General features: G+C 32.1%; 1 protein-coding gene across 2 annotated transcripts; it reads right to left on the bottom strand.

Moving 5' to 3' along the window:
* Positions 1-837: 837 nt before the first annotated feature.
* On the bottom strand, positions 838-18,658 carry LOC118275579 (monocarboxylate transporter 9). Of its 2 annotated transcripts, none has more exons than XM_035593591.2 (8): positions 18,491-18,658; positions 7,986-8,175; positions 6,067-6,337; positions 5,557-5,759; positions 5,014-5,242; positions 3,880-4,052; positions 2,030-2,195; positions 838-1,825 (listed from the first exon to the last, which is right to left on the bottom strand). In XM_035593591.2, the coding sequence occupies exons 2-8, from the start codon at positions 8,100-8,102 to the stop codon at positions 1,476-1,478; spliced, it is 1,509 nt and encodes a 502-aa protein (XP_035449484.2). In that variant the 5' UTR covers positions 8,103-8,175; positions 18,491-18,658; the 3' UTR covers positions 838-1,475. The 2 variants fall into 2 exon arrangements, with proteins under 2 accessions (XP_035449484.2, XP_035449493.2); XM_035593600.2 differs by having other exon boundaries at positions 3,880-4,049.
* Positions 18,659-23,490: the final 4,832 nt, after the last annotated feature.

Below are 23,490 nucleotides of genomic sequence, written 5' to 3'. Positions count from 1 at the left end.
TTTTGTCACGTATTCTAAAAAAGAAGATCGGGTTTTTTTCTGTTTTTATCACTCAATTTCTCGATTATATATCGAAAACATGTCAGAGAAATCATACACAGCTGTGTATATATACAGCTATATAATATACACAGCCCACGAGTCAATTTACGCCATGAATAAAAGTAATAGTGTCAAACCATATTAGTGCTTGTTCTCCTTTGTACTCATCTCATGTCAACACATTTTTCCCCAAAGGGCGAATGAATAATGAGATTCCATTTCTCACTATTTTTGCAATTTCTGATAATATAATGGATTTCTCTTTGATTCTCAATGGAAAATATAAATGTATGTTGTTATCAGTTTTGATTGAAGAAGCCTACTCTTAATTGTGAAGACATATATATATAGAGGAGAAACATATATGGAATTACAGAGACCGACGTAGTATGTGAAAAATGTATTTGTATGTATTTTTCCAAATTTTTAGGCATCTTTATCCCTTCGGTTAATATGACCATCCAAAATAGTACTAAAAGTTCTCATAACATTCATATTAAATAACCCTAAGCGAAGACTGGAATAGTCTGAGAATTGCATGAAATATGCGAGGTCACCAAACCCAATTTAATTATCACACCTCTGCCAGTTATTTTTGTTCAGCTGGCTGAAGTTGCGGTCAGAGCCGTAAGCGTAATGTCTGCTGTAGACTCGTCTCATGTCCACATTTGCATAGACGTCGACTAAAATATATGAAATTTACAGCACGTTGCCAAACCGGCACTTGTCACTGCGGCTAGCTCCGTCAGAAAATTACCTTACAACGAAACCTTTTCATTAAATAAAACAAAACCGTCGAGTAATTGAATTTATTAGACTAGAATTATATCATAAAAACTAACAAATAAAGTCTTATTTTCAACACACAGTTGAGTCAGTATTGCATTTCATTTGCCTACAATAATTCACATAACAGCTTATCATTCGAATAAATTTAAAACTAAGAACTGGTTAAAATTAAGTATTCTCTTCAATAAATTATAAACGTGTTTTCACAGCCGCGACTCAAAATTCTTCAGGTACTTTGGTCATCTTAACAAATAATATTATTTAATTCTATCAATGACCTCTGGACCACAGTATCAAAAACTTTGAAGTTCCACTTCGATTTCAACATTCTCAAAGGTTTCCATTGACGAAGATGTATAATAGACCCTTTGTTCAAATTAATTCTATGGCAGTACTCGGTACGATAAATTCGTCTAACAAGGCACTTTCAGTGTTTACTAAGTAGTCACTAACTATTTTCACTCCCCTTTGACTACTCTTCTTTATTTTCGAAATAATTAGCATCGTGGGCTATGGAACTCATTGTCGTTTCGGCTCTTCTTATGAAACTAAGCGTCTGTCTTTCCTGACAGAAGAGTGCAAATGCACTAGAGAGTATTTCCAAATATTAAGTAATTTGATTCCACCTAAATATTATTCAGTTCCTATGTTTGTGGTTGCTCGGCATCGACTTTCTTCTGTCGTCTTTCTTTGAGTAAGAGGTATACCATGTCAGGGATCCATGTGACAAGAAGAATGACTAGCAGAATGTTTTGTGCTGTGATGCATGTGACGTAGCTTCCAGAGTAGTCTCTGATCCATCCAAGGAAATATCCAGCTGGAGGTACGATGATACCCATGGTCAACATGCCAAGACCTACGGCAGCTGGTACTTGATCCATCCTGCAGTTTTCAGAAATGGCGATGTTCCTCGCCACAATAATCATACTTCTTCCAACACCGTAGAGGCAAGACATGAGGATCAATACTTCAATGTTGGTCTGGTACGCCAGAACTGTAAAAAAGAAAAAATATTTTAGTCACTGAATCAACTAATAGATACGGGTACGACCGTAAAGGTGAGTATGCTTATCGGAGATCAAATTCCAGTCGATAATAGTTTTATCATGGACGTATAATTTTTCCATTTTTCTTGTTCGAGTCTCAAGTGGTATAAAATATTGGATTAAGTGCTTGAGGAGATAAGTGTGATACGTACTTTGTCTGACGACGATGAGCCACGTGCATGTCATGATGAGCATCCACCTGGCCTTTATTTTATATTTGTCTTGGAAGATTGGCAAGATAAGACGTCCGGCGATGTCTGCACCGGCGACCGCCGACATGCAGTTCGCAGTCTGCTGTTTGTCCATCGACGCTACATGCTGCAAAAATAATTGCCTTATTAATTAATCCTGTACCAATAAATGGTATAAGTAGATATATTAGTTTTTTGAATTGATCGGTTATTGTAAACGTTATCTAACTTGACTTCGGATTATGATAAATAGATCTAAGTATGTATCAATTAATTAATATTTTGTAGTCTAGTGAACTTTGCGCATTAATTTCTTATTCATATTAAATCAATTCCAAAATAAATTACATTGGAGAAAGTTCGAAGAAAAGGAGCAAACGAACGATTATAACAGTATGATTCATACTTCTACATAAATATTTACAATTGGGTACACGACACGTGTGTGTAGTAAAGAAAACGGGAAAACTAACGCATTCTAGATAATTCTAGAAACAATTTTCTTAACAAATAATAATAACCAAATAGATTATATTATCTTGTCTCAACATACCACACAAAGTAATCATCGTAGAGTTAGATGCGAAGTGATTCATATCAAATATTGATATAGTGCTGATCACACCCCTAATAAATGTTTAATGAACAGATAAATGTTGAGGATACTATAAATATTGATAAGGTAGTGATCAAATAAGAATTGCTTCGTGTTATCAGCGCTCTGATCGAATTAACACACGTGCTAGTGCGTTGGAGAACACTCTGTATACGTATGGTAGCGATCACTTATGGTGAGAGCTATAACAATGAGTAGTGACGTAAATAAAGAATGAAAGGTCCTATATTTCAACACTGTTATTGTTTTGTTAGAAAGTGATAATAAGTACCAATCTTAAGATTTCCATTCTCCGGAACTGCGGACTACCTAGCGGGTTTAACGGGACTCCGGCTTGAAAAGCAGGAGTAGGCACGGAGTGCTTTTTAGTCAGTCTTGCCTAAGGCGAGAGAAGCCGTTGGTCTGAATTTGTGTCAAAGTCGACCATAATTTTGTTCTTATTACAGTTGAACTCAACAACTCTACTAAAATGCTGTCTGAGGTGCTACTCGTATCCTACTCATACGAAGTCATATATAACAGAAAACATGGGCAAGTAGGGTACAACTACCATTCCTTGACTACATTGTAACAATGAACCTATTGTATTACAATAATGAATATACTCTGTATGAATCAATTATTGCGGAGTTTATTAGCATGTGCGAACAATATCAGGTACGCCAGAATTAATAACATAAAAACGATAAAACCGCCTACATTAATAATTTCATTCGCTTTCATATAACACGTAATTATATTCTGTGAGAACGTTTCATTTGAAGGCTCATTTTAAAAAAAAACTTTATTAATTTTAATTTATTATGTTGTATAGTGGATTTCTTTTGGAGTCATGTCTTGTGTACATTTATCATTATGTTAGAAAAAACGCGATATTTCGCACATATCTTTTTAACAAAAAACCATGTAGGTAAATGTGAAATACAATAGAATTGTTCACGGCAGTCTTAATTAACTTAATGTTTTTAATGAGAAAGTGTGTTTGTTAAGATTTCTCACCGAAAAAACCGTATTTTTTTTTAAGTTTTAGTACCTATAGGATAAAGATTTGTTATCTGTAGGTTAAATTATGTTTTCTTTTTTTCGTGAGCAAAGCTGACATATAAACTATAAAACCTACCTATAAAACTATGTACCAACAATATTTTATCAAAAATGTTTTTCTGGAATTTAGCTTTTATTAAACTTTTCTTACCTGTAGGAAGAATGGATACAGCATACTGAAGTTCTGTATCGACGTCACAGCCAGGGCTGTTCCGATGACGATGTTCAGGAACCTTATGTTAGAAAGCAACGCGATGCCAAAGAGATCGTATAGTTTCTTTAGTAATGTCTGCTTTTGTGGACGGACAACCGGTGTTGCAGCTGCTAAAACAATGAAAAATCAACATTATTTCTGTGGATTAAAGTTCATATTAAACTTTGAAAATATTTCTCAGTAAATACACAACGTCAATCGATGTTTGTTACAATATCATCGATCAATAAATGTTCTAATAGTCTAACATTAGTTTTATATCACTGTCATTAAGTGGTAAGAATACCTCATTCATGTAGCGAAATAAAAAACACACTCAGACATTGCAAATCATTGAGAACGTTATGTTAATAGGCTCTTACACAGAAAACATTCCAATGTACAGTCAGCTAGCTAATTTGGTATGCAGGTATTCAAATAAAGAATGACTCAATAATAGGGCAACTAAAGAATAATTCAATAATCAGTACAGAGACAGTAACATTTTTGCAACAAAAATATAATATGGCTTAACATACCTTTGCTGCCTCTATACTGAATCAATCTTTATATTCTCACATGAATACCAAATAACTTATCAATGTTAAATATCTGTTTTTTCATACATTTGTAAGTAAACAACGTACTTGTATTTATAGTAGGTATGTGTATTCAATGGAAACAATAACATTGCAACGTGCATATTTTGAGTGAGAAAATCATTAGTTTTATCTTGATGTATGGAGTGCCACTAAATAAACGATAACGTTGTTGATAATGTTGTTTACCCCCATGTGTTTTGTTATTTTATACGGTATGTGATAGTCACAATCTTGTCTGATGTACACTCAGATTAAGCATCTGAGCTATCCCAATGAGAGTTTGCTTAATAGATTTTAAATTCCAACCATTGATGTATAAAATTCCTAGCAAAAGAATTTCGACAATTTAAACTGTTAATTTACACTTTTAATTTTCTTTGGCTAAAAAGACCTATGATAATGGGACTTAACTTCAGAAAAAACTGATGTTACTTTGATTTGGCCAGGATTTTGTTAAACAGAACTAATAAAAATTGATATAACTACTTACCACTGACACCATTCGCTTCTGAGTTATTTATTTTTCCACCATTCAGTTCCTTCTTGCTGCCGAAATTAGATTTTTCATTACCACTTCCTTGATTCTGTGCATCTCCATTAGATTGTGATGTTTTCCGTGTCTTGTCTTGTAATAAGTGGAGATTTTCATCTATAACTACTTCTTCTTCTACTTGTTTTAAATGCCATTCTACTGGTTGGATTAGAAGAGTTCCAGCAATCTAAAATTGTAAATTATTTCATTATTTTGCCATCTCGCTAATGAAATAAAAGTAAACCGAAGATGTTGCGGTAATTGATTAAGGAAAAATATTTATAGGTTTCTGTTTTATGTCATCCAATTTTGAATAAAAAATCCCAATTAGCTAGCATAATATTAACGCAAACAATAGTGATTAGGTACGTTACGGCCGTGGAGATAACAACGTAAGAAGATTTACCATGAATAAGATTAAAAACTAAAAGAGACATTACACAAATCTTGATCTCAGATTATATTATAAAAACGTAAACAAGTAATAAAATAGCCAGTTACCCCGTGTAAACTCAAAGACGACAGCATCAGGCACGCGCCGCGGAACCCGTAATGTTCCAGGAGATATCTCACTAAGTGCGGCATTAAGGTCTGTCCCACACCTGTGCCCACGTTAGCGAGACCCACTGCACGGCTTTTCTTTAGCTTGAAGTAGCTATTTATAGCCACAAATGACGAGTTTTGGATGAAACCCAAACCCAGACCTGGAACAAGCATAATAGATTAGTTGTTTTACCAAACATTCCGGATATCGGGTACAATACCTCATACCCGCGGTTGGATTTGGGCCATTCTAAATATTAATGAATGGTATAGTTTATTTGGGTCATAGTACTTATTAGTTGTTGGAAACTGTAGTAATAAAATACAGGCGAAAATATTTGTGTATCTGTACTATGTATAGAAACATAGTTGTCTAACTCGTGTTCATTTAAAACGATAAAGCCCACACATTCGAGTACCGCATTATGCTAAACAATAAACATTGAACAACAAACAAGGCAGGCTTACCTAATAGGACGCCGTAAGTTAACACCAAGTGCCAGATATTTGTCGAAAATCCGCTAAAGAAGATTCCGCTGGTACAGAAACACGCTCCGGTTACTGCAACAAATCTTGTTGATGTCAACTTAACTACGGCCCCGGCTATCGGGCCCCCGAAATTGGTGACGAACAACATAGTACTCATTACGATGGCAGCGCCCTGGGTTCTGTGGCCCATCGCCTCTAATGCGTCTCCGTATAACAAACTGAATAATGACAGCATTGACTGGTTGAATATCTGCAAAAGATTTTTTTATGTCAATACTACGAAACTAATTTAATACTAATGAAATCTTAATACTAAGAAAAGTTATATTATAGGCAGATAGCTAGTTCAACATTCAAAGTCCAGTAATTGTACAGTCTTTAACAATGACATTATGTTGTTTTTATGACTCACAAATGTACATAAAGATCAGATCTGTTGTCACAAATCGAAGGAATCTTTACAAGTTTTAATGTAAGACAAGTACTAAGACATTTCCTTTCTGAATACAAAGGCGTTAAATACTTAAAAGTAATTTGAACAAGTTCAAAGTTATAACATTATTAGACAAGTACCAAATAATGTGGTAATTTCAATGGATTTCAGGTTTCCAAACTTTCACTTTTCTTATCTAGTTTAACGCTGTTAGGTACACAACAAGACTACTGATTGTAGAATCAAAAGTTGAGTAGGTACGTAGTTTATAATTTTCTTTTAGACTGAGGTGAGTTCGGAAAGCCCTTTTTGAAGAAAAAGTACTTTTTTGGCAAGTCCAACAATACTTTTCTGGACTTGTTTTTACATAGAATTCAAGTTAATCACCACGTCTTCTAAGCTGAGAATCAGGGTATTGGCATGCGCGATATTTATGCTATCTCCAGCTTCTGCCTATTATTCTTCTATTACTATTATTTTTAAGCAGGATATTATGAATCACCCAATGACTTCTCCCGTCATGAGCGAGAGATGGAGCGTCAGACTCTTACTGACTAAAAACCAACCTGTTCCTACTCCTGCTTTTCAAGCCGGAACCCTGGTTAACCTACTAGGTAGTCCGCAGCTCCGGATTTTTGTATTACTAGGTCGGTCTCGTAAGGTTTTCAGTAAAACCTTAGTATTAAAAGTATCCTATGTCCGTCTCCTAGCACTAAGCTATCACTCCACCAATTTTTAGCCATTTTTGAGTTATAAATAGTGTAAATAGAACGATTTTATTTTATGTATGTGGAATTAGGTCTAATAATAATAATATATACAGATTAATATGTTCGCAAAGTTGTTGTTATGCTATGAATGTTATCATGACATATTGTAATGTATAAATTTTCGTTAGTAATACAAATATTGTTGTTATCTACGGTCTAATCGATAACAGTTGCTGATAATTTGGTAGCTTCCCTAATGTGGGGTTATGTTATAAATTAAACGGCCTTCTAGTTGCTTTGCCAAAGATAATGATTAAGTATATCCTGTTGTTGTTATTGTCCTATTTACGACGAATTATTTTGCTAACATATTTTGACATTTTATCTGCTCTAGTTTTAAGAAAATATGTTTTTTATGTCTTACTAGTGTTTTTCTATTAAATTATTTATGCTTTTGAGAAAAATTGTGGCGTTATTTGTATTCAAAATAATTCTTGAACAAAATATATGTTTGAATCTTACTAGTGTTTTTTTCTTGTTAGTTATTTATACTTAAAAAAATGTGCCGTTGTTCTTACTCAAAAAAAATCTTTAACAGGTTCAGCCGTTCTCGAGATTTGCGCTTCTTATTTCGATTTCAAGTCTCCATAACTTTTTATCATTTCTATACAAACTTGATGATTTAAGAACAGTGTTTTTATCCTACATTATATTCTATACCTTAATAAGATACAAAGAACACATAATTTACTTACATTAGACAATGCTGTTCCGAATAACACCATCCAGCCCCATCCTCCATCGGGCGGTACTAATTTGATTACTTTCTGAGTCTTCGGCGATGCCACCAACGCGTTCTTTTCCGATGCCATATTTGTTTTCCTTTGGTTTTTTTTTGACAAATTAACTTAGCATAATTTGATATTCAAATGTTTCTGTTGACTTCTGTAACAAAAGAGAGAGGGAATAAGTTTATTATGTTCTGTTTTCTGGGATTTTTTTGGAGGTGTTAAGGCCTTGAAATTTCAGGGTTTTATATGTTAAAGGTTAAATAATAGTCTATATTATATAATTCAGCGAGTCTAAGTACGATTGCTAGTTAAATCTATATGCTAGGTTATTGATTCACAACAACGGATTTTCTTTGTGTTGTCATAGGTGAAAGTTTTTAGAAACAATACATTTTACAGATAGTAGATAGTAATATATCGATACCTTAATTGGCAAACCAGCCAACTCCACATTTCGTCAAATTTTTTTTTTTGTTAAGATCGTATGGAACAAAAGGAATGATAGAGTTTTAAGTGTCTCCTGAAAAATTTGCGCTCAAGGAGTTAGCTGGTTTGCCAATTAAGGTATCGATATATAGAATTGTCATGTAATTGGTAAGTACGATTACACCCACACTTTAGAGATTACATATATTTCGAGCAAATATTGGTTTAGCCTATATATAGATATTCCAGGTTTGGATTTCTATATGAGAAATTCTTCGAAATATCGCCACGAATTTCTAGGAAATAGTATTATGTCTGTGTAATAGGCATAACGAAGGCAAATAGTTAGTTATATAATAAAATAATGGTTTAGTTCTTTTAGCATTTTTAATATATTTTTATATGGTAGTTTCATTGTTGGATAAGAGGGTAAACGACTAGAAAAAACACCAAAGGCCCGTCTCTTAACTATCGCCAGCATAAAATCGTCCCATTGCATCGTGAAATCCAGACACAGAAATCGCATAAAGTCATCCTGTTAGTATATACCGTTAAATAAAGACTAACAAACACACTTTCACATTCGCAATTATTCAATAAGGCATTATTTAATATATTAAGTTATTTTTAAATGTTTAAAAAATATACAAACTAAGTATAGGAAATAAATAAAGAAGATATATTGAAATTAACGTAAGAAACCCAGTATTTGTATAGCTACGTAGTTTTACGAGCGGGGTGTGTCCGATAAATAAAGTATATAATTAGATCGAGTTCATTCAGCGACCTCTTTATCTAAAGTCAAACGTAATAACGGAATTATACAGTTTTTTGCCCTATCTCCATATTTGTGAGAAAACAAGTAAATCTTTGCTTTGTTATTGCTGTGAATCGTGTGGGGCCGATGATAATGTGTAGATTATTGTATTTGCGCATATAATAAATGTGATTAAAAAACATCTGTTCTTATTAATTGTTCTTTCTTTGATATGTTATAGTTATTGTTGTTTGATAATGTGTTGCTGTGTTATAATCAAAATGGAATAGAGGTAAACAAGAGAGATTAGAGTTTATTGTGATTTTCATTAGTTACTTCATTTTTGCTTTTTGCCATCTAATACTGAGATAAAATACATACATTAATTTTTGTTCAGCTGTTTAGCTATGGAAGTTTACAAACAAAAATAGATTTTTGATGTCATACAATAAAACTAAGCTACGTACCATACCGTACTTTTTCTGTATGTTGCTTAAATTATTTGTCAATCACATAACTATTATGTTTGCATAACAAAATATAATAGAAAACATTACATAGCCACAGACAAAACATAGACAGACATTTCTAGGAAAATACACATCACACATGCAAATCCATGCTTTGTATTTGTTACAAGTTCACTAGAGCACATCTAGTAAATAGGATAAGACTAAAGATCAAGTACCTATTGATCTCATCTTATCACTTAGTAGCATCAGCTAATACTATATACTAAGTAACTACTTAGTATAAGGTCAAAGACCGAGCGCACGTTCCGTGTGAATATTTTACGTAACAATAATGGCAATGTATAGATTTATCAACAAGTGAATAGGGACTTTATTTCATTAAGGTTTAAGATGAAATTCAATAATTAATTGGTAGTTTAGTATTTTTTTTAAATGGCGTGATCATACAGATTTATGAATGTAATGAGTAGAATGAGTGCTATGTTGCTATACTACGAAGATGTAATAATAGCTAAGCTGTAAAACTATGTTACTGTTTCCACTGATACTAAGCTATGTAGCTGTGCGCGTAACATGTGCTATGAAGATGCGCCGCCGCAAAGTAGCTGTGCGAGGAAGATGCGCAGCTGGAGTATGAGATGTATTGATAGTACATTAATATATTATCATAGTACGCATCTTTCCATATAAAAATATAGCTTAGCTTTCCACTAGTGCTATACTATGTGTACCAATGAATATGATTGGTGGAAAAGCACACTAAATCTACCTATATGCGTAATCTAAATGTAAAAAGATCTATAAATAACATGAATATAAAAAAGACATGTACAATAATAAAGTAATGTTCTCAATCTGACGTTATAACAAACAAATGTTGCGAACCGTTTAATTCCTCTTATTATGTGAGATGACCTTTCGTTGTCATATTTTTAATGTAGGTAATGATAGTGAAGACGTCAAAGTTGTGCCAGTGATAACAATTGGAATTTGGTGATTTCTAATCACGTTTTTATAAAATATTAGAGAATTCAACGAGAACAATTTCTGTAAAAAAATCAATTGAAATATGTATTGTAAAGTTTATGCGAATAATTTTTTTTTACTGCTATATAAACTTGGGATACACTTAAGAAAGGCAGTTTAGAAAACAATGTAATTCAATTTAAATACATACATGTGTACTGAACGGTCGAGTATCCATCTTAAGTTATAAGTCTTCAAAAGAAACTGACAGACACCATTGAACCGCGTTTGAAGAGAAAAGAGAAAAAATATGAAAATGTTATTCTCTCACGACCCCGAAAATGCAAAATATCCGCCAGGGATGAGGTTGTATACAGATTTTTTGTATTTTTTTTTCTCATACAAACATGGCCCTACATTGATAACACCGTATCTACATTTCGTGTTTACCTACATATGACGCATTAGAGGTATTCTTTGCACTCATACGTGCGAACTTCCGCCATCCGAACAATATTTACGGGACTTTGAACTCTATATTGATGGAATATGGCACATTGTTGCTATTGTTTCGCTGTGAAAAATGAGAGTACGCTAGAATCTTTTACCAGTTCGGTGGAAACTGTATTAAGTTTTGATGTAATGTGACTTGTGAGTTATTTATTGTATTTTGGAAAAAGTGAACATTGTTAAAGTTGGTTTCTTGTGTGTTTTATATTAAACTTTTTTTATAAAGCCTTTGAAATATGGTAATTAGAGGAATACCAAACCCAATTTTCAGCATCAAAAATACCTAGATTTTAATTTATTTCATACAAAACTAACTACTAACAACTAAGAGAATTTTGCGTTAAAAGACTTTATGAATTGCAATAAACAGTAAATGCTATATTCCTGGAAACTTGACGGCGGAAAGTTTTCATTTTTGACAGCTATTTCGTTTGACTACCTTATTTGTCGACCATCGTTCTCCTAGAATTTCCACACTGAGCTCTGAATTCACTTGAAAATAACGTAAATATTTGTTGGTTAAATCGAGGAAATTAGAGTATATTTTACTTTACATATTTTCATGCGTTTTTATTGCCAAAGGAAAAAGTTAACCGAAAATACATAAAATATTTACGTTTTTTAAGACCATGTATATCATATTGATTTTCAAATATTTACTAAGTTCCTATCACAGAATTTCTTTTAAAAATGATAATCTCCTTAATCCAGTACTGCACAAGGTTACTGACCAATCAGTCAGCATTATGACTGATTTCCAAAATATGTGTAGGTATAACTGAAATTACTCTTTTTACTACACGTGTGATAATAAATAAATGGGATTAAGATAGCTTAGTATGCAGTCATGAGTTATTAACGTGATTCCCATACTATATACTTAAGTTATATACTAATTTGAAAGTAGCTAGTAACCATAGTTGCTGAGTCATGATCCTTTTTAATAGTTATTAAATATTGGTCAGAAATATGTTTTTTTTTTGTATATATTGACTTGTATTGTGTTTAGTCTATAATGTTCTAGTTGAATACAGCTCACTCGTTCTCTAGATCGAAAAGCATCAGAGTATAATAAATATACTTCACTCTTTGGAATTATGACTTAGATAATTAGAATATAACTAGGACTAAAGTAAATATAACCCTACCAAAAAATATGACCCACTAAAAAATACATAGATTATTAATTACATAGCTATATTAGTATGTATTTTAGTTGGTGTATTTACTTGCTGATTTCGTACATAACACTATCAAAGTGCAATCAAAAAGGGAAAATACAAACAAAACGCCCTTTAGTAACATCGTTATCAAAAGAGTTCACTTATCAATACACCGATAACTTAGAGTGCATCGAATGCAAGCTGATGCAGTTATTCAATCAATATTATGTAACGTGTTGCACTGGTTCTATTGAATGTCTAGCTGATAACTAACTTGGTATAATTGCCACACCAATTTTTGTCGAACAGTGGTATAGACCCGTACACGGGTGTTAAAAGAGTGAATATATAGTAAAAACCTTTTGGTGGCAGCATCAATAGAGGTTTTCTTGCAGACATTCAGTTAACCCATCAAGTGTCTTATGGTAAGTGTCCACAGTACCGCATCGTACGCATCGAACACATCGCATCAAAATGCGGGCCTGTGTCTGTGGACGCTTAGATTTATGCGCCAACGTCGACGCATAACACAGTACATTTGACAAGGTCAAAAACGCGACGTTAACCCAATTTTTTTAAATAACCAGATTCGGAATATCAGTGTTAAACGTAGAGCGACTGTCATCTGATTTTTATAACTAAGAGAGATACCACATCACTATTGTTATGTATCGGTTCTGTATAATTTATATGTATATGGTAAAAGTTTGTTAACATAAGCAAATTCAGCATTAGAGGAATGTTTTTTGTTGCAAAAATACCTATTAGTATTTGCAAATACAGCAGTTGATCTTCAGGCTAGGTTAAATATCTATATCGACAAAAACGTCTATGACTAACTTAACCACGACTTTGGACTGTAGGTATTATAATTATTATCAAAAGAACATTAGGAAATGGAAATTCCCAACAGTACCTACATTGAACGTCAATAAAGGATTCGGGGAAGCACATTGAGTTATTGTTTAACAAACATGGTTATGTATAACTAAATATAAATTGAGGTAACATGACATTTACGTTTCCCCGAAAATGTAGAGTGAAATAAATAAATAAATAAATTTTATTTCGTTAACATCTTAAACTTACACAATATATAAACATTACATAAAAGCCTCCTTTTAAGTAAAATAAATACTGAAATGCATCCATTCTCTTCTATTCACTCGGTTTTCAGCTATTAGGTTTAATGCTAAACTCTTCATAATAGTGAGATATCTTATTTGTATACAACAAGCAACACAACGATACCTTAATTGGCAAGCCAGCCAACTCCACATGTTTCAATTTTTTTTTTGTGTTGACATCGTTTGAAACTAATCGTAAATGATAGAATTTTAAGTATCTCCTGAATAATTTGCTCATAAGTAGTTAGCTGGTTTGCCAATTAAAGTATCGACAATTATTTTTATTATTTATGCTAATTTATGTTTAAAGCGGTTTCAATGTTTACATAATATTTTCTGATATAAAATACTTTTGTTTTATACATACGTTACTCGTACTAAGAAATGTAAACAGCTGTAATTTGATACAAAATATCCGCATTTCTTACTTGGTATTGAATAATGAGTGTAATGATAAAACTGATGATATTTTTTGGAACTTGCGTCAGCAGCAGTATGAGAGTCGTGTGAATGAGATTCGAGTTGTATATCGTCCCATTGACTCGTATTAGTACAATTGTAGCAACTAGGAATGATAGAAATCTAAATAGGTGTTATGTAAGAGAATGTAATGGTCGGTTGGTCACAATAGATGGAACTTTTTCAAGGTTTTTAGATGATTTATTTTAAGTCTATGTACGTGTATTATAATGTTATTAAAATTGCATCTGTATGACATCTAGGGAGTGTCGGATTCCATATCATTGTCATCGTCATAATAAGCAACCATAAGACATCCACTGCTGAACATAGGCCTCTCCCAATGACTTCCAGATAGTTCCTATATATTGCATTAGAAAAACTAATGTAGTATATGTTTTACATCACCACATACAAAGTGATTTAATACTTCAAAGTTTGTATGTAATACGTTAAATTCTAACACTTCCTGTTGGTCATATATTATGCCGAAAAAAAACTAACGGGATATATTCTGACGCAATCGATAGTCAATATGTATAAAATAAAATTCGCCGTGTCACTTAAAATATTCCTGTCCGCTAACCGGCAATACCGCTTTCACTTTAATCATGTCTTTATTTACATAGAGATAAAGACGAATTTTGAAGTTCAAGTTTAAATGGCAGTACCTACTCGTATTAAATAACCACTAGACAGGATTATATAAATTGAACTTGATTAGTCTGAGATGTTGGTACAAAAAAGGGTCAAGTTATACTGGTTGGCAAAAAAACTATCGATTGTTGCTCATGTTTTTATATCGTGGTGTAATTTTAGTTCTGTATTTAGTTAGTGTATGAGTCATTGTGAGAGTGTTTGATGGTTCAACGAATTTGGTTTTAGCACGAATCTGGTCGCAATAACTGATTATATTTATACAGGGTGTAAGCGGAACGCTCCCGAACGCCACAAATTGTTTATGTTTTTATAATTTTAATCGTTTTTGTGTTTGTATTATTCATGCTATATTAACATTCAGCATTAGATTACAACTATTATTACTTAAAATAAACATTGAATTCTTAATTTTTTTTTTAAATAATACACGTTTTTTACCATCACCTGTTTGCGACGTTTGGGAGCGTTCCGCTTACACCCTGTATACAACTGTCCATGTTGTTATTGAATTATTTATTATATTTTTGTGATTGGAATTGACACCTATCATATAAAAAGTTTTTTTTGAATGATTGACAACTAACTTCTACCAGCAGCTTTGCCCGCGTTCTCGTGAGAAAAAGGAACCTCATACCACCCAAGTCAGTACATTCCCTGTACAAAATTTATCAAAATCCATTCTGTAGTTTTTAGTCCATTCTGTAGTCATGATTGACGGAAAAACATTCAAACAAACAAATAAATAAACTGTCAAATTTGATAATATCAGTGTGATTATTTTTCACATTAATATGATATTAGTATGATTTTTCTTAACATCTATCTCATTAACATGAATTTCCTGACTCTACATAAATTATTATCAAACAATTACAATCAATCTAATAACATAATTGATACAAAAATAAATGCAAACTTTACAAAAAAAAAAAAAAAACACTAAACACCAAAAAATCCACAGTTTTTAACAATGCCAATGTTAAATAGCTTAGTGCCACAGCTAGGACGATGTACCGGACATTCCTATTTGTCGCGTAACTAATTATATGCCAGATAATCTCAGTAACAGAATTGAACCGTCAGACCATGATTCCTAAAGCCAGACTACTATAGCGTCCTGTTTTCTATTGTATTTCTAGATTTTTTCGTCATTATAATACTCGTAAATAGTTATGTTATTGTTAACATTCATTAGATAGTCTGTTTTTAAAAGGTGACACACTTTTCAGAATCAGTTTTGTGTTCTCTAATAGAACCTTTTTCCAATGAATTCTCCCGCCTTGGGCGAAGCGTGAGGGAGTGAAGCAGGTTTCATAGAAGTCACCCCGTTCCTACTCCTGGTTTTCGAGACAGAGCCCTGGTAACCTGTTAGGTAGTCCACAGATCAACACTTGGTTCACTACAGGTACAGTATGTTTGGAAGTCAAACTCATGTAATAAACATACAAAACAAAAAATCACTTCCCTAACTGTACATTAAAATTACAAAATTAATAAATAAATCTCCGGATCGATTTTGATCATGGTGTCCAGTCTGTCTAACTAGACAAGCTTACTGCGCAGGAGATATAGTGCATAAGTGTGTGCGCAAACACAGGTTCACTCTCTGTTCTCTCACTCTTGAACCCGATGGAAAGGCAGACCAACACGACCGGTAAAAAATAAATCAAGATTACAAGTAAACATTCAATGTTTGGAAAATTCCATAAGTAGTTGGGCAAAATAACCACGATAGGTACCTCTGGTAGGTACATTTCCGCGAGATGTCATTAATTTTTTACCGGACTGTTATTACGAACTATTCAACTTTTTACCGGAGTAACAATAAGTTGCAAAATATATATAAATTTTACTTTAAACATATTATTTATTAAACAAATTCCATAAAGATTAGCTTAAGAATAATAGTGTACGAAATTGTTTACTTATTAAATATTTACTCTACGTTACGTTGATACAGATATTAATTAATACTCACATAGATTATAAAATCTACACAAATAAAATTAATACTATGCCTATAAAATATGATAGTACGCGATACGTATACTAGTGCTTGGGCAGACCTAATACGTATACGTTGATTATCCAACACTTATTAAAAATCAGATCATGACAGCTTCGATGTGTAAATAAATGAATAAAATTGAAGATTTTACAATATGTTTAGTCCCTTTTATAAAATTTCAATAATATTCTTTACCGCCTCCATTTTTTAATATCCAACAAACTTCCTCTTGAGTCTAAAAATACTATGCAGAAAACCGCATCAAATTTGGTTCAGTCAAACGCGACATATTCGCGCACAAATATACAAAAAACATCCCACACCCAAAAAATCCTCGATTCAAGATTTTACTTTTTATTTTTAGTTCATTTTATAATACTTAAGTAGGAACTCGTTTTTATTTTTAAGATGTGAATCACCGTTTGTTATTCTCTTTTGTGTTTGTTTTTAATTTGTTTAACTACATTCAAAATTCAATTTATTTTCTTTATCCTTTAAAAGTTTATTAAATAAAAACCACTATTATGCACTACCTATCATGGTAAGTAACTCCTTACATCAAAATCAATAAAGAAATAAATACTTTATTAATCATTACCTACAATAAATTCATGTATAAAACCGACATAAGTAAAAAACACATTATGTATAATAAAAAAATGTTCCTCTGTACCTACATTATATAAAATGCAAAACCTTACAGGATTTAATATTTATAGTCAAGACAGCAATCTAGATAATGGCACTTGGCTTACCCAGATAATTCTTTCTGTCAGCTCAAAGAGGATTACAGTTGATACCTAATATTATAACGTCAGTTTTTCCCCCGAAGGGCACGGCAGAACAAACATATAAAACCTCTTTCCACCAGTTTATTCATATCGCAGAATTAAAACTCAAAAATCGAACTTTGATCACTTATAATCAAGTAGCGATCCGCCTCAGCTTCGCATGGGTGCAATGGATCACCATATATATAATACATGTATAATATTGATATATTACCTTTTTATAAACCTTCCTCTTGAATCACTCTATCTATTAAAAAAAGCTGCATCAAAATCCGTTGCGTAGTTTTAAAGATTTAAGCATATAAAGGGACATAGGGACAGAGAAAGTGACTTTGTTTTATACTATGTAGTAATAATAATCAATGCCATATAATACTATCATGTCAACAATTTTTAAAAAGAAAACGAAATCTATAATCTATCTTGCTTTATATTGAACTTTGTCACCGGCCGGAAAAATGTTCAATCGAATTTAAACTTTATGTACTTTGTAATAACGTTCTTTTTTCGCATAATATAGGTTAATCACGATGACCGATATGCGTGTTTTATGACGTATCCACTACTAATTAATATTCTTGTGCGAATATTTCGTGATAACCGTTCGAGTTTCGTCATTGGAGTTATAAATAAGTTAACAAGGAAAATTTTATTATTTCCTACTAAAACATAGTATTTTAAAATTGTTCCAGAAATGTTAAAAATTCATTCGAGTTTATCCCAAATAAAATGTATGAAAATATTAAAATAATTCTTAAGTATAACATGCGTGGTATAACAAAACTGGTATACTGATTTGTAGCAAATAATTTAATTTATGTATCTTTGTATCTATCTATTTATTTCTAGGTGATTCTCGGTATAATAAGAAAATAAATAAGTCTTATCTTAGCTGAATAAAATTGTATTGAGTAGCTAAAAGTTGAAATTATGTCATGTGTATGTGCAAAATATTGTTATCACAACCAAAATAATCTGATTGTTTATTATTTTGTAATCAAAACCGCAAAAAAGCAATTTCATAAAAAAAATAAAACAAAACCTATTTTTCTACAAAAAGAATCTGGCCGATAAATAAAAACAAAACCATAAACATAAAATAACAAAAACAAAAAAAAACAATCCTTACCAACTCTCACAGTTGTTTCTAAATTCAAAATTTTTATCACGTGTAACAATGGTCCGCTCGACTCGTTTGTAACTGTCACTGAGTCATCAGCTGTTTTCTCTGTACAGTGATACGACCGTTCACTCTGCCTGCACTTACATCAATGAACATTGACATCACACTACATTAAGGCAAGCGGACGCGATAATACCAAGCTACCTTTAGTCATTTTATCAAAGACTGTTGCTAAGTTAAGCCCGTTTCGGCCAGTATTGAAGAACTTCGCATGTAAACAACATGCGTTCTTGAATGGTTAATAGAAAATGATTTACGATACTGCCTATATTATGATACCTTTGTTTATTTAAAACAAAAAAAAAGTTCATTCATTGAGATTTTTTTTCTGAAGTTTTGTTAAAAGAACGTTTCTCATTCGTTTACGGGAATCTACAATAGTTTTACACTGACTACTCTTTTTTTTAAACAAAATTTACCTAAAAATACAGTGATTTATTTCTCGATATTGCTGGTGATTCTCAGATTATAAATATTTTTTGCTCACTGCCCGCGTAGTGTTATAAATTGCAAAGTAATTTTTGGAAAAAAATTGGCGGTACGTAATTTCGTGGACCTGTTTTTTTGGACAAAAGTGCCGGTTGTTCAGCTTGTTTATAAATGCCGGTTTTTTGATTCGGTTGTCAGGTAATACCGTATATGTGTGTGGTCTATACTTGTATAGTATTTATGACAGTATGTATAGAGGATTGGCAGATGTATAGAGTTCGTTGAACATTGTTTCATGTAGTAGTCAGTTTATTGTACAGTGTAACGTCAACGTCATAACTAATATGAACACATGCAATGGGTTTAGTGGATTAAGTTTTATTTTTCTTTTCATGTCATATTTTGAGACGTGTATTAGTATTTTATTGTTTTTGTGAAAATGAAAGTGGTTGTCTGAGTAACTCACTAGAGACTATTCAGCAATTAGTAAATTAGTAAAATATTATGGTGCATTTTGATGGGAGTGTATTATGAGTATTTAAATAAAACATGTAACTTTTTAACGGGCATTAAATAGTGCACTTTGAATAGTGTCTTTTAATACACTGTGTATTTTTTTATGGAATTGGGGGCAAACGAGCAAATGGTTTACCTGATGGTAAGTGATCAGCACTGCTGCTCACCTTTATATCATTTCAATCTGCAATAACTGAGTGTGATTATTTTGAACTACAGAATAAGCCACAAGCACATAGTTAGACTTTTTTCGCCAATACTTACAAAATGCCCAAGCGCAAATTATTTACAAATACATATGTGATAGTAAAACTCCATATCAGTATTAAATAAATACTATTTTGTTTCAATTACATAAGAGAATACTATTCAGCATTTGATACCGACCGAGTTGTTTACATGTGGAAGGCGTAATTATGAAATATTATATAGTTTGAAACATTATCGATAGTTATCGTGTTTATATGACCCGACAATGGCCAATGTTTAACTTTTACACATGTTTGTTACGTCTACTTTCATTGATTGGGAAAGTGAGGTTGGAAAATAATTGTGTTCGTTGTGGTTGCAACTATTGCGTAACCATTTCATATTTATTCATAGTTTTGTAACAATATAGACTAACAGTTTAAAACCAACTATTAAAAAATACTTATAAGTTTTTCTTTAGATTATTTGGCTAAATATCTCATTCGTATTTGATGGATTTTTTTATATAGAATGGAGCAGAACTAGATAAATAAAAAATAATTAAGTACCTAGAATCCGTAAATTATATTTTGACGAAAGTAAATAAAATAATAAACATACAAACGAAATTGTTATGATATATTTTTAAATTAGTTTTCAATTAACAATTGTACGTTTTACAAAGAAAACAAATATCGGAGGTTTAATGCTCAAACATTTTTCGTACCTTTGATCAGCAGTGGCCACTTATAGACTATTGATGAGATGTAAACAAAAATATTTCAAACAACATAAAAAAAGAAAATGCGATAATATTTGCAAACACCACAAGTTGGCATCGGTACAATAGGGTAATATTAAGTGTTACCTACTTGGGTAATATCGAGTGTTACCTACTTGTGATTCTGTGCATGTCGTAAGGGTCAACCGGGAGAAATGGGCCAGGACACTCGCGAGCCCCACTTAAATTACATATCAAACAGTTTATCACCTTGCATTGAGAATTGCTATTTTTATGCTGGTTACAAATGCGGCCTACTATTGAGTAAACTTAACCTAACTAAATATTGAGAAAAGCTCTACTACTTTCGATTCACACAGGGCCTGCTCTTTATCATGGGCAGCGTGTGCAGACGCCGCAACACCGCGCTTTTAGTCAATTTAGTTTAGATAGTTATTATAAAAATATATCAAGTTGATGGTTTTGAATTTGGTTAGTTTCCTAGTCAGGCAAAGAAATAGAGAAAGAGAGAGAATAGGGACTAACTGGGATATTCAAAAGTACGCTTATTTTTCACAATTACTCTATTTGGTAGGACAATTTATTCGCCTTTATCATAATGGCTCTATAGCTTTCCCTCCCTTAAAATGTTTTCTAGATACCTACATAACCCCATCTAGTCTGCTTCTTCAAAAAATTACTAATATATGTACAAGAATTGTAAACATTATATGAGGACATTGAATTCAAATTATTTCTCACCTAATAATACTAAAATAAACCCTCCGACACGACATCACAAAAGAATTGTATACAGGTACCAATGTATAAAGAATAGCAGGAGAGTACCTAAGTAAGAAATCCTGCAAGACCTGTAAGTATACGGTTTGACAACAAAATAAAACTAAGTTTAAGCTTTACGTGTACTGCTGGGTACTAGGACGTACAGACAAACTTTGTGATCATGCCTGGTGGTCACGAACGACATGAAAAATAGCTTAAAGTTTGTTACAGAAGAAATAAAATGTAAACAATGGTTTTTAAATAAACAGGAAAACTATATACTTTATTTAAGCTAAGAGATATTAATGACAAACAAATCTAAATAATATGTATAACAGCCGCATTCAGAGGCATTTAATGATTTCTTAAACTATGTATTCTTTGTAAATGATTTTGTTTGGGAAACAACTGCTAAGGACTGGGTTAAGTAATAAGTAAATGACTCTGAGTACGACAGTAAGTACGATAAGCTAAAGAAAGTTACAGTATTAAGAAAATGTATTAACTAAACACAATCAAGATACCGGACTGGCAATTTTGAAACTAATATTAATGATTTGATGATTCCAAATATGCGTTTGATTTACCTGCTACACAAACATACGCTTGTTGACCTCATGACCCATGAAGTTATCAACCTTATCAGTTATCACTCACAGCTATCGTATCAATACCTCAGTATTAATGTTGTTTTCAGATTTTTCTACACAAACAAAACATATCAGTGTACTATCCACGATCTACTGTAGATACTAACCATGAAAATAGGCATGATGACCACGTATGAAACTTAAATGAGGAAACTAAACAAACAATAAAATAATTGCTGAAAACATAATATTTAACTAAACGATACCTTACTTTATTTTTTAATGTTTAGGTAATTCTCATTTTTAAAATTTTGATATTATATTACTTGCGTCAAAAAAATCAGAAAAGATACAACATAATTATATAGAAACCAATAAAAAAAATCAAAACAGATTCACTTTCACAATAATTGCATATATGAATCAGAAGTTTCATAATAAATGCGTACATTTGTTTTAGATATTGCATTCACTGAATTATCTGCGCGATAGCAACATTCTACGTATAGGTAGTAGCCATATACGTAATAGTATGAATCAGATTCACAGTACATTAATCATTTTCAGTACACAGAACGCTATGTGACGTGATGTTGCATAGAGGTATGAAGATCAAGGTCATTCGTACTCATTATAGGTAATTAGAACAGGAAACTAGTGTTAAGTTTATGAATAATGGTTTCTGTAAATTATAATATGTTATGTAAACTGTACAGTCGACTCTCGATAATTCGAAGTAGTCACGAGGTCCCTAGAAAATCTTTGTATTTCAAACTAAATTAATAAGTTTTTTGGGACTCGGTAATTAAAAAAAGTCATTAATACGTAACCAAATGACTTGTTAATTTGAACTCATTTGCGTCAAACTCTTAATAAATCGAAGTTGCAAAGAGAAAGAAAGAGAAACTGGGGTATAATGGAGAAGTAGAATATATTTAATTTTCATCACTGTATTCTTCCTGCAGTTATCGTTAGAGCCGACTAAATGACTCCTTATTATACTTATGCAGAGGATGCACAATGCACATAACATAATTATAAATTGAGTCATCATTTTCTCATATTTGAAGAAGTAATTTTATCCTTTGCATTCTATCAATTCAGGAAAAACTAAAGTTTATAATCGTAACTATTTGACGAGGAACTCGCATGAATCTCTAGCATAACTTGAAACTAGTAGAGTTCCTCACCAACGGAAGTAAGCCGAAAACATAATAAATAATGTAATACATATGTCCCGAAAGTTATAATAAAAATAAAATAAATAAATTAGAGTAAATTTTCCTTGAGCAAACTAAATATTTTAATCCAGGCTTAGCAACAAAGTTCTTTATAAAATAGGTAATTAAGTACAAAACGGCGATAACATTAAACGAAGTTATAAATAAAAATATACTCTTTACAATACCTAACCTACATCTGTAAAGGTATTCCCCATTGGGAATTTACAGTGGATTGCAACACCACGACCAGACTGCAAGACGAGGTCATTGACTTACTGAGATATCAACGAGCGTGTCGGGCATCGAACGAAGACCGGTCACTAGCGAACTTTCTGGATAAATACCATCAGTGCGTGTGTGTATAATTTACACAGTTCTGGAAATTTCTAGAAATTGACATAATTATCTTAAATTAAGTGCTATTTTTAGTTCACACTATCAGCAACAGGTGTTTTGAAAATTTGATAGTTTATTTAAATTTATAGTTCAACGTCA

Source organism: Spodoptera frugiperda, chromosome 15 (assembly GCF_023101765.2).
Source record: "Spodoptera frugiperda isolate SF20-4 chromosome 15, AGI-APGP_CSIRO_Sfru_2.0, whole genome shotgun sequence".
NCBI lineage: Eukaryota > Metazoa > Arthropoda > Insecta > Lepidoptera > Noctuidae > Spodoptera > Spodoptera frugiperda.
This window is presented reverse-complemented; position numbering and strand designations above follow the sequence as displayed.